Source organism: Sinocyclocheilus anshuiensis, unplaced genomic scaffold (genome assembly GCF_001515605.1).
Source record: "Sinocyclocheilus anshuiensis isolate Anshui unplaced genomic scaffold, SAMN03320099.WGS_v1.1 scaffold718, whole genome shotgun sequence".
Taxonomy (NCBI): domain Eukaryota; kingdom Metazoa; phylum Chordata; class Actinopteri; order Cypriniformes; family Cyprinidae; genus Sinocyclocheilus; species Sinocyclocheilus anshuiensis.
In genome coordinates, this window is record NW_015546102.1 from 1,864,305 (window position 1) to 1,877,322 (window position 13,018).

At 37.4% G+C, this 13,018-nt stretch overlaps 2 protein-coding genes across 2 annotated transcripts in view; one reads left to right on the forward strand and one right to left on the reverse strand.

The window, feature by feature from the left end:
* Nucleotides 1–470, reverse strand: part of LOC107700495 (probable flap endonuclease 1 homolog) — a 6,709-nt gene extending 6,239 nt beyond the window's left edge. The window contains exon 1 of the mRNA XM_016502169.1: nt 266–470. Coding sequence (XP_016357655.1) covers nt 266–347 — 82 coding nt within the window. The 5' untranslated portion in view covers nt 348–470. The remainder of the gene's footprint in view (nt 1–265) is intronic.
* Nucleotides 471–572: 102 nt separating this feature from the next.
* Nucleotides 573–13,018, forward strand: part of LOC107700496 (serine/threonine-protein kinase ATR-like) — a 33,538-nt gene continuing 21,092 nt past the window's right edge. The window contains 19 exon segments of the mRNA XM_016502170.1: nt 573–766; nt 883–974; nt 1,923–2,075; nt 2,162–3,040; nt 3,791–3,870; nt 4,006–4,229; nt 4,299–4,444; nt 4,506–4,509; nt 4,728–4,793; nt 5,016–5,254; nt 6,043–6,230; nt 6,367–6,467; nt 6,582–6,753; nt 6,996–7,166; nt 10,002–10,196; nt 10,452–10,637; nt 10,821–10,916; nt 11,419–11,549; nt 11,849–11,992. Coding sequence (XP_016357656.1) covers nt 711–766; nt 883–974; nt 1,923–2,075; nt 2,162–3,040; nt 3,791–3,870; nt 4,006–4,229; nt 4,299–4,444; nt 4,506–4,509; nt 4,728–4,793; nt 5,016–5,254; nt 6,043–6,230; nt 6,367–6,467; nt 6,582–6,753; nt 6,996–7,166; nt 10,002–10,196; nt 10,452–10,637; nt 10,821–10,916; nt 11,419–11,549; nt 11,849–11,992 — 3,323 coding nt within the window. The 5' untranslated portion in view covers nt 573–710.

Here is a 13,018-nt window from a genome sequence, read left to right on the forward strand (position 1 = left end):
CACACACACACACACACACAGATATATATATATATATAGAAAGCATAAAGAAAGCTACTGTTAGAGGCCTTTCTGAGTAGATAACCACTAATAACAATATAACTGAAGAGTAGATTCGAGATGCATTTTTCGCCTGTCAGTGGTTTTCCTTACTGTTTTCTCTTCTTTCGGTGCGGTTTAATAGACTATTGCATGCATTATTTTCCTTTGCTTAAGACCAATTAGCTGTTATCTTACATTTTTAACAGTGATACATTGATCTTACCAGAATAATCGCCGATCTCTTTCCTGCGCATAGACTCTGGCGCGTCAAAATGAATTAGATTCGCTAACTTTGTAATCCCCATGTTAAATTAAAACCGTTTTTGACTTTAAATCGAGCATGTAGGACAGTTGTTATTGTCATTAATCACACAGCTTCATTTCCGTATTGTGCTATAGCTCTCGAGTGGTTGCCGAGGTAACAGAGCGCTGATAGGCCACCGCGACTTCACGTCCCCAACTCGTTTCGCCACTGCAAACAGCCTGACACAGCTCGCTTGCCGTAGACAAAGCTCCAGTGCGAAAATACTTTTGAAAGTGATGCGCGTATGGAAGCAGAGGATGGATAGACTTTGAGTCTGAATGTTTGTGTAAATGTTTTATTAGGTCATCTCGGCCTAAATATTATTATTTTTGTATATAGTAAACGCTCAGTTACCTAGTAAAAAATGGAGCAAGGACTAGAGATGTCAGCAATGATTCCTGCATTGCAAGAACTAGCCAGGTAACATCAATGGCTGCTAATAACGATAGGTTCTCATGTTAAATTCTCTTGTAAAGTGTCCTCAACATAAATATTGAAAAATAAAGCACACACAGGGCCTCTCATGTCTTTTCCAGTGCTAGTTCGGTTGAGTACAACCAAGCTGTACAGAAACCTCGTCAGATACTGTGTCAGTTCATTGACAAGATACTGACAGATGTTGATGTCGGTAAGAAACAATGCATTGGATTTGGGAGTTTGTCGAGGATATTAGTGTTTTTAGGAGAACATCTCACATTCTGTCATTATTTACTCACCCTCATGCTGTTTCAACCATGCTAAATAAATATAATGCAGTTAGGTGGTTGTTGACTTCACATTAAAACAACTTAGCCACGGAACCATCACCTGTGTGTACAGTACAAGCAAAGGTTAAAGAATTATGATGAAAAAAGTGTTCATGTGAAACCCTCTAGAATAGATTATGTGCTGAAAACTATATATTAAACAAATAGTACACATGTATCAATACAAATATTAGATTAAAAGACATTCCTTTCAGATGAAAGTTCTGGGTTCTTGTCACATAAATGTTTTCCTTTGTTTACAATGGCTGCTGATCTAATTTTTATGATCTGAACAGCTAAACACATACACAAAAGTAATACATTAGATGGTAGAGTACATGATGCATAGTTTAAATGTTTAAATATTTAGTTCATAGTAGTGTGTCAGTTGGGGTGCAATGTGATATTAAAAAAGAAAGTTCACCCCAAAATATAAATTCTGTCATTATTTACTTTCTATTCTATCATGATGTTCTGCATAACACAAAAGAAGATATTTTGAAAAAATGATAGTAAACAAACAGTTTTGGGGACCATTGACTGCCATTGTATGGAGGAACAAAAACCACTGAGTCATTTCTCAAAATATTGTTATATTCAACAGAAGAAAGGAAGTTTTCATGGTTTTCAACAACATGCAGATTATGAAATTATGACAGTTTTTCTGATCTGACCCTTTAAAACAAATTAATAGAATATTTGAATCTATTGGAAATTTCTCTTAATCCTTCTCATGCAAATGAGTCTCTTTCCAGTGTAATTTTACTGCTTTTAGTCCATGTTTAGTGTCATGTTTAGTTTTACTCAGTTTTTTCTTTCTCACATTTTAGTTGCTCTGGAGTTATGTAAGAAGACCAGTTCTGAGCCAGCGTGTGTGATGCTGCTGGATTTTGTGCAGCATATTATTAAATCCTCTTCATTAATATTCATAAACCCAGCATGTCTTTCAGATCACTTCAAAAACTCAGAGAATAGCTGCTCTGGTAAGTTCATTTGGTTTACATTAGATGCCAAAGCTCTGCTCAAAGACATCCAGCTTAGATGGTCTGCCTTCATTCTTCCTTCACAGATTTTAGTAAATGGACCATCAACCGCCTCTTGCGAATTGCTGCTTGCCCAGAATGTGAAGATCTTCACGTGAAGATCTCGTCAGTCATCTGTTCCTTGCTTCATCTTTTCAGAGCCAAGGGTCCAGTCCTATTTGGCCTTTTTTCCACAGAGCTAATATGTTTAATGCCAGATCTAGTGCATATGAATCTCATGGTCAGACCATCACCACAGTAGCCAGTGGTGCTGGAACGCTTCTCCATCAGGTCTGGAGATTCTGCCGTTTACCTGACCCCCACCATCCTTAATCTGTCCTCATATGCCTCAGCTCAGGCGTTGTTAGTAACTTCATTAACGGTGCTGACAGATATTTTGCAAGGCCTTTTCTTCCCAAGAGAAGTGGCCATCATATGGGACTCTACTTGCCTTATAATGTCTCATGGGAACCCAAGACTCAAGGCAGCATCCATGGTGCTTTTAACTCGCATTGTGACTCTGGGAGGTTTCCCTGAAGACCATTCACATCCATTTTTCTCTGCTTATTTGCATCTCCTGGACTCCTTGCCTACTTTTGAGGAGTCAGAGCTCGGTGTCTTTGGCAAGGAATTCCAGAAGCTCTCCCAATGTGTTTTCTATCCTGAGGAAGGCACTCACGGCAGGTTTGAGAGAGTTCATGTAAATATGCTGATGGAGAGGCTTGAGAAACTGGTGGTTGGTGGGGCACTGGAGCTTTTGAAGGTAATGGAGGTGAAAGCTACGCTTTGTGAAGTCTTCTGCTTTGTCCTTGAGTTTGTTCCTCTCGGATACGAGTGTGCAGTGCAGATCCGGAAGGAGAGAGTCTCAGCCATTTGCAAAGCTCTGATTAAGACCATTGGAACCCAGGACCAGCAGGAGGTAAAGGGTTAAAGGAGAAGTTTATCAAAAAAAGACAATTATAATTGAAGACAAAACCAAACTTATGTTTTTCCCTATTCTTTTAAGTCTAGTAATAGGTCCAGTCTGTTCCTTACCATACAATGAAAATGAATGGGGACACAACATGTCGAGCTTAAAAAAAAAACAAGATAAAAACAGCATAAAATTGGTTCAGACATCTTTGTGCTATATTAAAAGTTTTAAGTCATACAATATATTGCGAAAAAGACTGACATTTAAAGGGATGGTTCACCCAAAAAGCTAAATTCTGTCATCAATTACTCACCTTCATGTTGTGCCAAAAATAAAAAAAATTGGTACAGTAATCACGGATACTCAACCATTCTTGTCTGAAGCATGAGAACAAACCTAATTTGATCTTATGCATCAAGCAAGGAAACTTGAGCTTCTGTTTTACCTTATTTGATGAGCTCTATGGTTGTGTGTTGATCAAAAGTAGACTTGGATTAAACTACTTGATTCATATGTTTTTTCTTTCGCAATCTCTTTATGAACTTTTTCATAGTTTTGGTCACCTGGACTTTCAATTAAGGGAAATCTCTCTGAAAATCCAATTCAGTTAAGGGACAGAAATCCTTAATTGTGTTTTGAAGATGAAAAAAAAGTCAAATCGTTATTCGCTGACAGTCTTGCCATACGTTAGCTCTCCAGTCTCAAGTCTTAACGTGATGATATGTTGCAGAAAGTAACACATTTTCTGTTGTATGAAATCTAGCAAAGCGTGGAAGGCTACCTGTACGCAGCCCTCAAGACAGAAGCCATTGCTACAGTGCAGGATATACAGGCTGGTGTTTCTGACCCTGCTGATACTAGTATGCATGAAGAGGAGGTTCCAGCCAAACGCCCAAATCTCTCTCTTCCAACCCAGCTAAGGAGTGGGGAAAAAACTCAGCCAATGTATGCAATTCTTTTTCCCCACTCTCCAGATAGACATTCCTTCAGTCTCTCCTCTTACCATGTGTATTCATCTTGTCCACAATTAGACAGGTGGACATGAAGAGCAGAAGTGAGGTGTGGGCAGCTGTAGACAGCCGACTGGATGAGCTACTGACCCAGATGAGGGACCACAGAGCGAGCCAGTGCGTGAGCACCGTGCAGGGACTGGTGCTCATCTTCCATCTGGCTGCACTTTGCTCAAAACACGGACTACAGAGGTACAGATTTATTTAAGACCTTTGTTGTGTTGCATGGTTATTGGTTCTCATTCTTAAATACCTCTTCAGTGGCAGAGGAGAGAAGACATCAGAGACCTCAGATGCAGCGCAGCTCATTTGGTTAAAGCCTCAGATTTTGGCTGAGGTAGTCGAGAGCTGCCGCACCGTGATGGCAAACACCTCTAATGATGAAGATCTAAAGCCTCTGGTGGAGGGTACCATCCGGATCCTTGATGCTGTCCTTTACCTTAACAGTGAGTGTATTTTTTTCACAAGATCCGTATTTATACCTGGGTGCAGGGGCGATTCTATGATTTTCATTTTAGAGGGGTTCATCCCCCAATGAGGGTATAATATATATATATATATATATATATATGCTGCCATTGATATATAATAAAAAATGTTTGACTAATAGGGGTGGTATGCTAAATTTATATACCAAAAAGTGCAGTATTCCATTGTATTGCATAGATAGGTATAACATATAACTGTCAGAGGCTTCCCCTTTCTGCTGCACCACCTAGGAGTCAAATCCTACAGCCTCATCCACGAGGTCCTTCTGTACGTCATCTAAGAGTCACACACTTTGAATCAAAAAAGTGATTCAAATGGCAGACCTGGAAATGTCAGGGAATTTTAAGTTTGTGATTTGATATGGAAATTTCTATTGAGAATATGTACTCTATTTTTAGATTTTAAATTAATTTTAAAAAAATAATCCATATGCATTATATGTGAACTTTTTGCACTTTTGTAAACATTTGAATTCAATAATGCGTTTAGGAACAGACTCCAGGACAGCTCAACACAAGTGAAGACGGAGCTGGCTGGTATTACGGGGCAATAATATGAGAGCTCGCAACTGCAGGTCCCTCAGGAGACGATGCCATCCCATGAGCTGCTCTGTGCTGGTCTCAGCATTTCAGACTCCCACCCCAGCCAGACCTCCTCCATCGGAGCCTCCATCCTCACCCAATTCCTTCTGCTGCTCAAACCTGTGGAGGACAAGAAGGTCAAGCAAGGTCAGTCCAGTCCAGTAGTGTGAACTACAGACCTTATTTTAGGGATTTCACCAAAAATCCATCGACTTCAGGTCAATGGAACTGGAATTACTAAAATGCAAACTTACCATCCCAGCAGCTTTCAGCTTGGAAAGCTTTATCTGTTTTGAGGATTAAAGGGTTACTCCACCCCAAAATGAAAATTTTGTCATTAATCACTTACCCCCATGTCGTTCCAAACCCGTAAAAGCTTCGTTCATCTTCGGAACACAATTTAAGATATTTTGGATGAAAACCGGGAGACTTGTGACTGTCCCATCGACTGCCAAGTAAATTACACTGTCAAGGTCCAGAAAAGTATGAAAGACATCATCAGAATAGTCCATCTGCCATCAGTGGTTCATTCTTAATTTTATGAAGCGACGAGAATACTTTTTGTACGCAAAGAAAACAAAAATAACGACTTTATTCAACAATTCGTCTCCTCCTCGTCACCGTAGCGCCATTTTGGAGAGTATCCGCTGAACGTAAACTCATTACGAAGACGAACGAAGCTTTTACGGGTTTGGAACGACATGGGGGTAAGTGATTAATGACAACATTTTCATTTTGGGGTGGAGTACACTAAGTGCTTAGTCCGAATAATGTAAATAGCTCAATTTGAATCAATTAATTTATAAAATATTACTTACTTTTTTGGTCCTTTTTCTAGTATGTGTTTTGTATTGTAGCCTTTAGAGTGTATATATTATGTGCAAATGCTTTTTAGCTCACAAATCAGTCTTGACTTTTGTCTTTTGAAATGGCAGCTTTCATCAGGAATATACGGCACTTGTTTAAGCATGTGGATCTGGGTAACTGTGACCCTGACACAAAATCTCTGGTTAGCGCATTAGTCAACCTCATTGAAGACCCTGACCAGGAAGTCCGCATAAAGTTCGGCCAAAATATCAAGAATCTTCTGGAGTTTTGGAATGGAAATGGCTTCCTGAAGGAGGTACAGATTTTAAAGTTCAAATTATATTAACATGCTGTAACCATCATCAGCTTTTTGGCACTTAATGTCATTCATTAAGTCATTTAGCAGATGCTTTTATCCAAACTAACTAATGGATGTATTATGATTTTCACAGCTTCTTGTGTCCAGGCTAAAAGAAGCTTATACAAGTGCAAAGACCTCCCGAAACAATGAACTCAAAAACACACTCATATTAACCACTGGAGAAATTGGGAGGTAGTGCGAAATGCTTTTCTTGCTGCTACTTTTAGTATCTGTTGATCCTTCCTGCTGTTAAACGTTTTCATATCAGGTATCAAAAATGCTTTTCTTGCTTATGGTGGTTCTCAGAGCTTCTGAAGGGAACCTGGTGTCTTTTGCTCTGCTTCGTCTTCTGCACTGCCTGCTGTCCAAGTCTAATCCTGTATCGGTAGCAGCCTACACAGAGATCCAGGCTTTGGCCACCTGTAGAGACCTAAAACTGCAGTCCTTCTTCAATCAGTACAGGAACCCAATATACCAGGTCAGTGTGCACTTCTGATAATGCGATGATGTTTTCAATATTAATAATGCTGTGCTTTTATGTGGTGCTATATGTATCAATGTTAGTACCAATATAAGCTGTTCATCACCTTCGAAAAGCTTAAAAACTGTGAGTTAGAAATGGAGAACAGTGTTTAAGTTAAAACGAACTAAACTTTGTGGTCAGTCAAACCTTAGTCCATGTAATAATATGTAATGGGTCTACCTTTTTGTTTATTGCAGTTCTTGGTGGAGTCTTTGCATTCACGACATGTGACGGCTCTGCGCTGCACACCAGATCAGAGCAGCGAGGCTCTGCAGGAGGAAGCGGCTCATCAGAGAGAGCTGGCACTGGACATTCTGTCTCATGTGGCACATGTCTTTGATTTTCCTGACCTTAATCGTTTTCTCAATGTAAGTCCAGCATCTCAATATCAGATTCAGCAAGATCAGCCTCTGACGTAACAGAACAGCCTTAAAGGGATAGTCCACCTAAAAATGAAAATTCTGTCAACATTTATTCACTCTCATGTTGTTCCAAACCCGTATGACATACTTTCCTATGTGGAAGAGAAAAGAAGATATTTTTTAAAAATATTGGTAACCAAATGGTTTCAGGTCCCACTGACTTCCATAGTATGGACAAAAAAAATAATACAATGGCAATGAGATGCAAAACTGTTTGGTTACTATCGTTTTTCAAAATATATTCTTTTGTGTTCCACAGAAAAAGTATACTGGTTTGGAATGACCTGAGGGGGAGTAAATGATGACAGAATTTAGATTTTCTTTACTATCCCTTGGTCATTTGGTCAAATATAGTACAATAAAATGTGAGTAGTCTTGATAGCAATGATAAATTACTCATATAAACTAAACTGTGACTATTAATCGCTAATTTAGGGCTGTGCAATTAATCGAAATTCAGTTTCGATTTCGGCCTCCAACGATTATGAAAATACAGTAATCGAGAGAAAACGATTATTGCGCCCCATTCCGCCCCCTTTCCAGCGGTGCTCTTTCTTTCCACCATAAAAGCTCAATTTCGCGTACAAATCAGTAAAATCATGTAACAAGACTTTTGCAAAATGGGACGTGCTTGATTTATTTAATTTGATTAGATTTATTTATGTTTTTAAAAGCGTGAAAGAGAACTTGTGCTTCCTCGGGAAGATATATGCGCTCAGAGACGGAACATAACACGGACATGTAAAGTCATCTTTTAGTGCCTAAACTGTCAAATACACACAAAAATGTGTCAAAATGCGGCGCTTAGTGATTATTCATGTAAACCCTCGTCGGTTATGTAATAAATGAACGTAAAGAGTTGAGAATGAAAATACTTGTACAACAGTAAATTGGATCCGTGCGGCTCTTAAAGTGACAGCGGGCTAATATTCCTGCTGCCGACTGTGTTCTTTATATTAATCAAACAACAAAAGACAAATTCAAAATCATTCACTGCTCTTGACTGAAGGACTTTTGTAGCTTTAATAAGAAACAAAGGAAGTTTAATTCTTACAGTGAAGACTATGCTGTTTTATTTTTAGCTTCTTTCACCTCCAGTGACGACCCCTACCAGGGCCCAAGAGAAATCACCACCCCAGGACGCATGGTACAGCTGCTCTAATAATAATCATCAGAATAAGGCCCTTGAGTATCTAGCAAATCTTTTACAAACTGATTCAAGCACATATTTTCTACACAGTTGAATGCATTAGAGTCTGTTTTCAGTTTTCTATTATAGTCATTGTTCTGGAAATAATGCCGTCTGTCACGGTACTGTATGTTTGTGCAGGCAGATTATCTGCAGCCCAAGCTCCTGGGCATTCTGGCTTTCTTCAACATGCAGCTATTGAGCTCTAGTGCTGGAGAGAAAGAGAAAAAGAAAATGGTAGGTGTTGAATACAATTTGTCTGGTTTTAATGAGAAACATTGGCTTTCAGAAGCTATGATCTGTTTTACTGCATTATAAACTGATTCTAGGCACAGCATACTGTAATAGTTTTTTTTCTGTCCTCACTGAAAGCAAAATGCTGCAGAAAATGACAAAGCAGTTAAAAATTAAATGTTTAGACCTACTTGTGAACTAAAGCAACCGTTTTTTTACAAATTCTATTTTTTTTGTTCTCAGAGAAAAATAATATGAATCCTTTTATTAAAGAAAATTGAAGAAATGGCTTTTTTTTACTTTAATCACTTTGTCATGTCAACAAGAAAGTAAAGTTCTCCATAAACTCAGGATTTTAAGTATTTAATCTTTATCAGTGTGTGGGTTAAATAGTACAAAGGATCCAGAACTGTAGGTGAAGACTATGCTGTTTTATTTTACATTAGGTTATTCAATATCTCTAGTAGGCTGTTAACTGAATAGCTACTTTAGACTTGCATTAAAAAAACTTAAAGCACAGTTTGTTTCATTTGTATCTTTTTTATTCTATTGTATTCTTTTGCTTTTTTATTACTGGCATTGTATTACTTTGCTTTTTTTAATTACTGGCAGTTTAATTATTTTTAATAATTTTGAGGACCTTTTTTGTTGTTGTTTTTTAACTAATATTAGTTACTCTGGTATTCTGCTGTGGTATTGAGAATTGTGACATTTCGCTGGTCTCTAAAATGTAGATGTCATAGCAACCTTATTTACAGAAAATGTATATTTGATATATAACACTATCTTTAAATAAATCTATCATATAAAGTTTTGGTCATTATTGTATTCTTTCGCTTTTTTATTACTGGCATTGTATTCCTTTGAGGACCTTTTTTTGATTGTTTTTTTTAACTAATATTAGTTACTCTGGTATTCTGCTGTGGTATTGAGAATTGTGACATTTCGCTGCTCTCTAAAATGTAGATGTCATAGCAGCCTTATTTACAGAAAATATATATTTGATATACATCACTATCTTTAAATAAATATTTCATATAAAGTTTTGGTCATATGGCCCACTAATAATCGTTTTAAATAATCGTGATTACAATATTGACCAAAATAATATGATTTTTGTCATAATCAAGCAGCCCTACATTCACTCCCCCCACCTACAATCCCTGTCGGACCTGAGACTCGAACCTGCTGTAATGAGGATTCAGTGACGTTGGGATCCATGTGCAGCTTTATTAACAACCAGACAGGCAAAGTTCAATCAACAGTATACAGGGGTAACGTAGGCAAGGCATCATAATCGAGCAGCCCTACGCTAATTTGACTGAAGTAATGAGCTTTCTCTATCTCTTTGTTCACAGCGGACACTACAGGTCCTTCTTCCCTTTTTGGCAGCCAAGGCCAGTCCTACAGCTTCTGCCCTGATCCGCACTATTGCCAAGCAACTGAATGTCAACCGCAGAGAAATGCTCATCAATAACTTCAAATATATATTCTCCCATCTTGTGTGTTCCTGTACCAAGGAGGAGCTGGAGAGAGCCTTTCACTACCTTAAGGTGGGATTTTCACATTATGAAATCAGGAGATGAGCAGTGAGGAAAAAGACAAATAGAAAGAGAATGGTTACAAAAGAAGTGTATATATATATATTTAAAAAATGTACTCTATTATGGCTTAGAATTTTCATTTACTACTTTATATATATATACTTTTTAAGACTTATTTACTTGTTTGCTTGTTTTCATTTATTTATTAGAAATATATGTATAGGTAATATTTATTTTTTATTTAATAAATATTTTGTTTCACAGAATGAAACCGAAATTGAATTGGGCAGTCTGCTGAGACAGGATTTCCAGGGTCTTCATAATGAGCTGCTCTTGCGTCTAGGAGAACACTACCAGCAGGTCTTTAATGGACTTGCTATTTTAGCTTCTTTCACCTCCAGTGACGACCCCTACCAGGGCCCAAGAGAAATCACCACCCCAGGACGCATGGTACAGCTGCTCTAATAATAATCATCAGAATAAGGCCCTTGAGTATCTAGCAAATCTTTTACAAACTGATTCAAGCACATATTTTCTACACAGTTGAATGCATTAGAGTCTGTTTTCAGTTTTCTATTATAGTCATTGTTCTGGAAATAATGCCGTCTGTCACGGTACTGTATGTTTGTGCAGGCAGATTATCTGCAGCCCAAGCTCCTGGGCATTCTGGCTTTCTTCAACATGCAGCTATTGAGCTCTAGTGCTGGAGAGAAAGAGAAAAAGAAAATGGTAGGTGTTGAATACAATTTGTCTGGTTTTAATGAGAAACATTGGCTTTCAGAAGCTATGATCTGTTTTACTGCATTATAAACTGATTCTAGGCACAGCATACTGTAATAGTTTTTTTTCTGTCCTCACTGAAAGCAAAATGCTGCAGAAAATGACAAAGCAGTTAAAAATTAAATGTTTAGACCTACTTGTGAACTAAAGCAACCGTTTTTTTACAAATTCTATTTTTTTTGTTCTCAGAGAAAAATAATATGAATCCTTTTATTAAAGAAAATTGAAGAAATGGCTTTTTTTTTACTTTAATCACTTTGTCATGTCACAAGACAAGTAAAGTTCTCCATAAACTCAGGATTTTAAGTATTTAATCTTTATCAGTGTGTGGGTTAAATAGTACAAAGGATCCAGAACTGTAGGTGCTCTTGAGAAAACTTAGTACTTGACGTAGCAAGATTATTCTATAGACATTATGTCAGTAAATTTCTGACCTTTTTTCTCCACTCAGGCTCTGAACAGTTTAATGGCCCTGATGAAGCTAATGGGTCCAAAGCACATCAGCTCAGTCCGAGTGAAGATGATGACAACACTCAGAACTGGCCTGAGGTACAAGGACGACTTCCCAGAGCTCTGCTGCAGGTGTGTTTCTCGTTGAGTGGTGTGAATGCACAGAAGAAGCTGTGCAAACAGGTTACGAAGAGTATCAGAAGCACCATATGCATGAGAGTGCTGCTGATAAGATCCAGATTGTTCTTTAATTACTGCAGTGAGCTCAGCAGGACACCAGATTTGCATTTTTGCATTATATTTTAAGGTTTAAGCTCAGCAAGAACCATCTGTATCTAATATGCAGTCAGGACAGAGGATGAAATTGTAATTGTACTTTAACCACAAAATAACAAGGATATGGGTTTTATTGTTATCTTGTTGGTTTACAGGACGTGGGACTGTTTCGTGTGCTGTCTTGACCCGTCTTATCTGGGTCCGCTTCTGAGTCATGTAATCGTTGCTCTATTACCTCTCATCTCCATCCAACCTAAAGAGACGGCAGTGATCATGCACTACCTCATAGTGGAGAACAGGTGTGTGTCATTCCTCCTTTCTCTTTTATGTCGTAGGTTAGATTGTTTTATTTCTCTAAAGGTTTTTGATGGTTTTTAGATGTTTTTATTAGTGCTGTCAAACAATTAATCGCATCCAAAATAAAATATTTTGTTTACATAATATATGTGTGTGTACTGTGTATATTTATTATGTCAATATAAACACACACATACTGTACATGTATGTTTAAGAAAAATATGTTATGTTTATATATTAAATATATTTATCTGTAATATAAATTATATAAATATATACATGTAAATACATGTAAGTATTTTAAAAATATATACTGTATGTGTGTGTATTTATATAAATATACACAGTACACACACATTATGTAAACAAAAACTTTTATTTTGGATGCGATTAATCGCGATTAATCATTTGATAGCACTAGATAGTTGTTATTTCTTAATGTGTTGACAACATACTCATTAAAGGGGTCATATGATGTGATTTCAAGTTTTGCTTTCTCTTTGGAGTGTTACAAGCTGTTTGTGCGTAGATAAGATCCCTAAAGTTGCAAAGACTAAAGTCTCAAACCCAAAGAGATATTCTTTATAAAAGTTAAGACTCGTCCACGCCCTCCTAAAACGCCTCGTTTAAACACTAATCAATAACTTCAAATATATATTCTCCCATCTTGTGTGTTCCTGTACCAAGGAGGAGCTGGAAAGAACCTTCCACTACCTTAAGGTGTAAATTTCATATTATGAAATCAGGAGAGTAGTGAGGAAAGTGAGGAAAAAGACAAATTAGATATACAAAATAGATATATTAACACTGATTACTGTCACACTTTTGAAATCCTTCATCACTTGAATTAAGATTATATTTCCATTTTAAAGTAGGCATTGGATGCAAAATTCACTTTTACATGTTGTTTGCATATAAATGTATCTATGTGGACACAACCACCCTACAATGATAAAAATCTATTCACTCCTTTTTTTTTAATCCCCCAAAATCCTAAACAGTCTCAATTATCAAGCCGTTTTGATTTT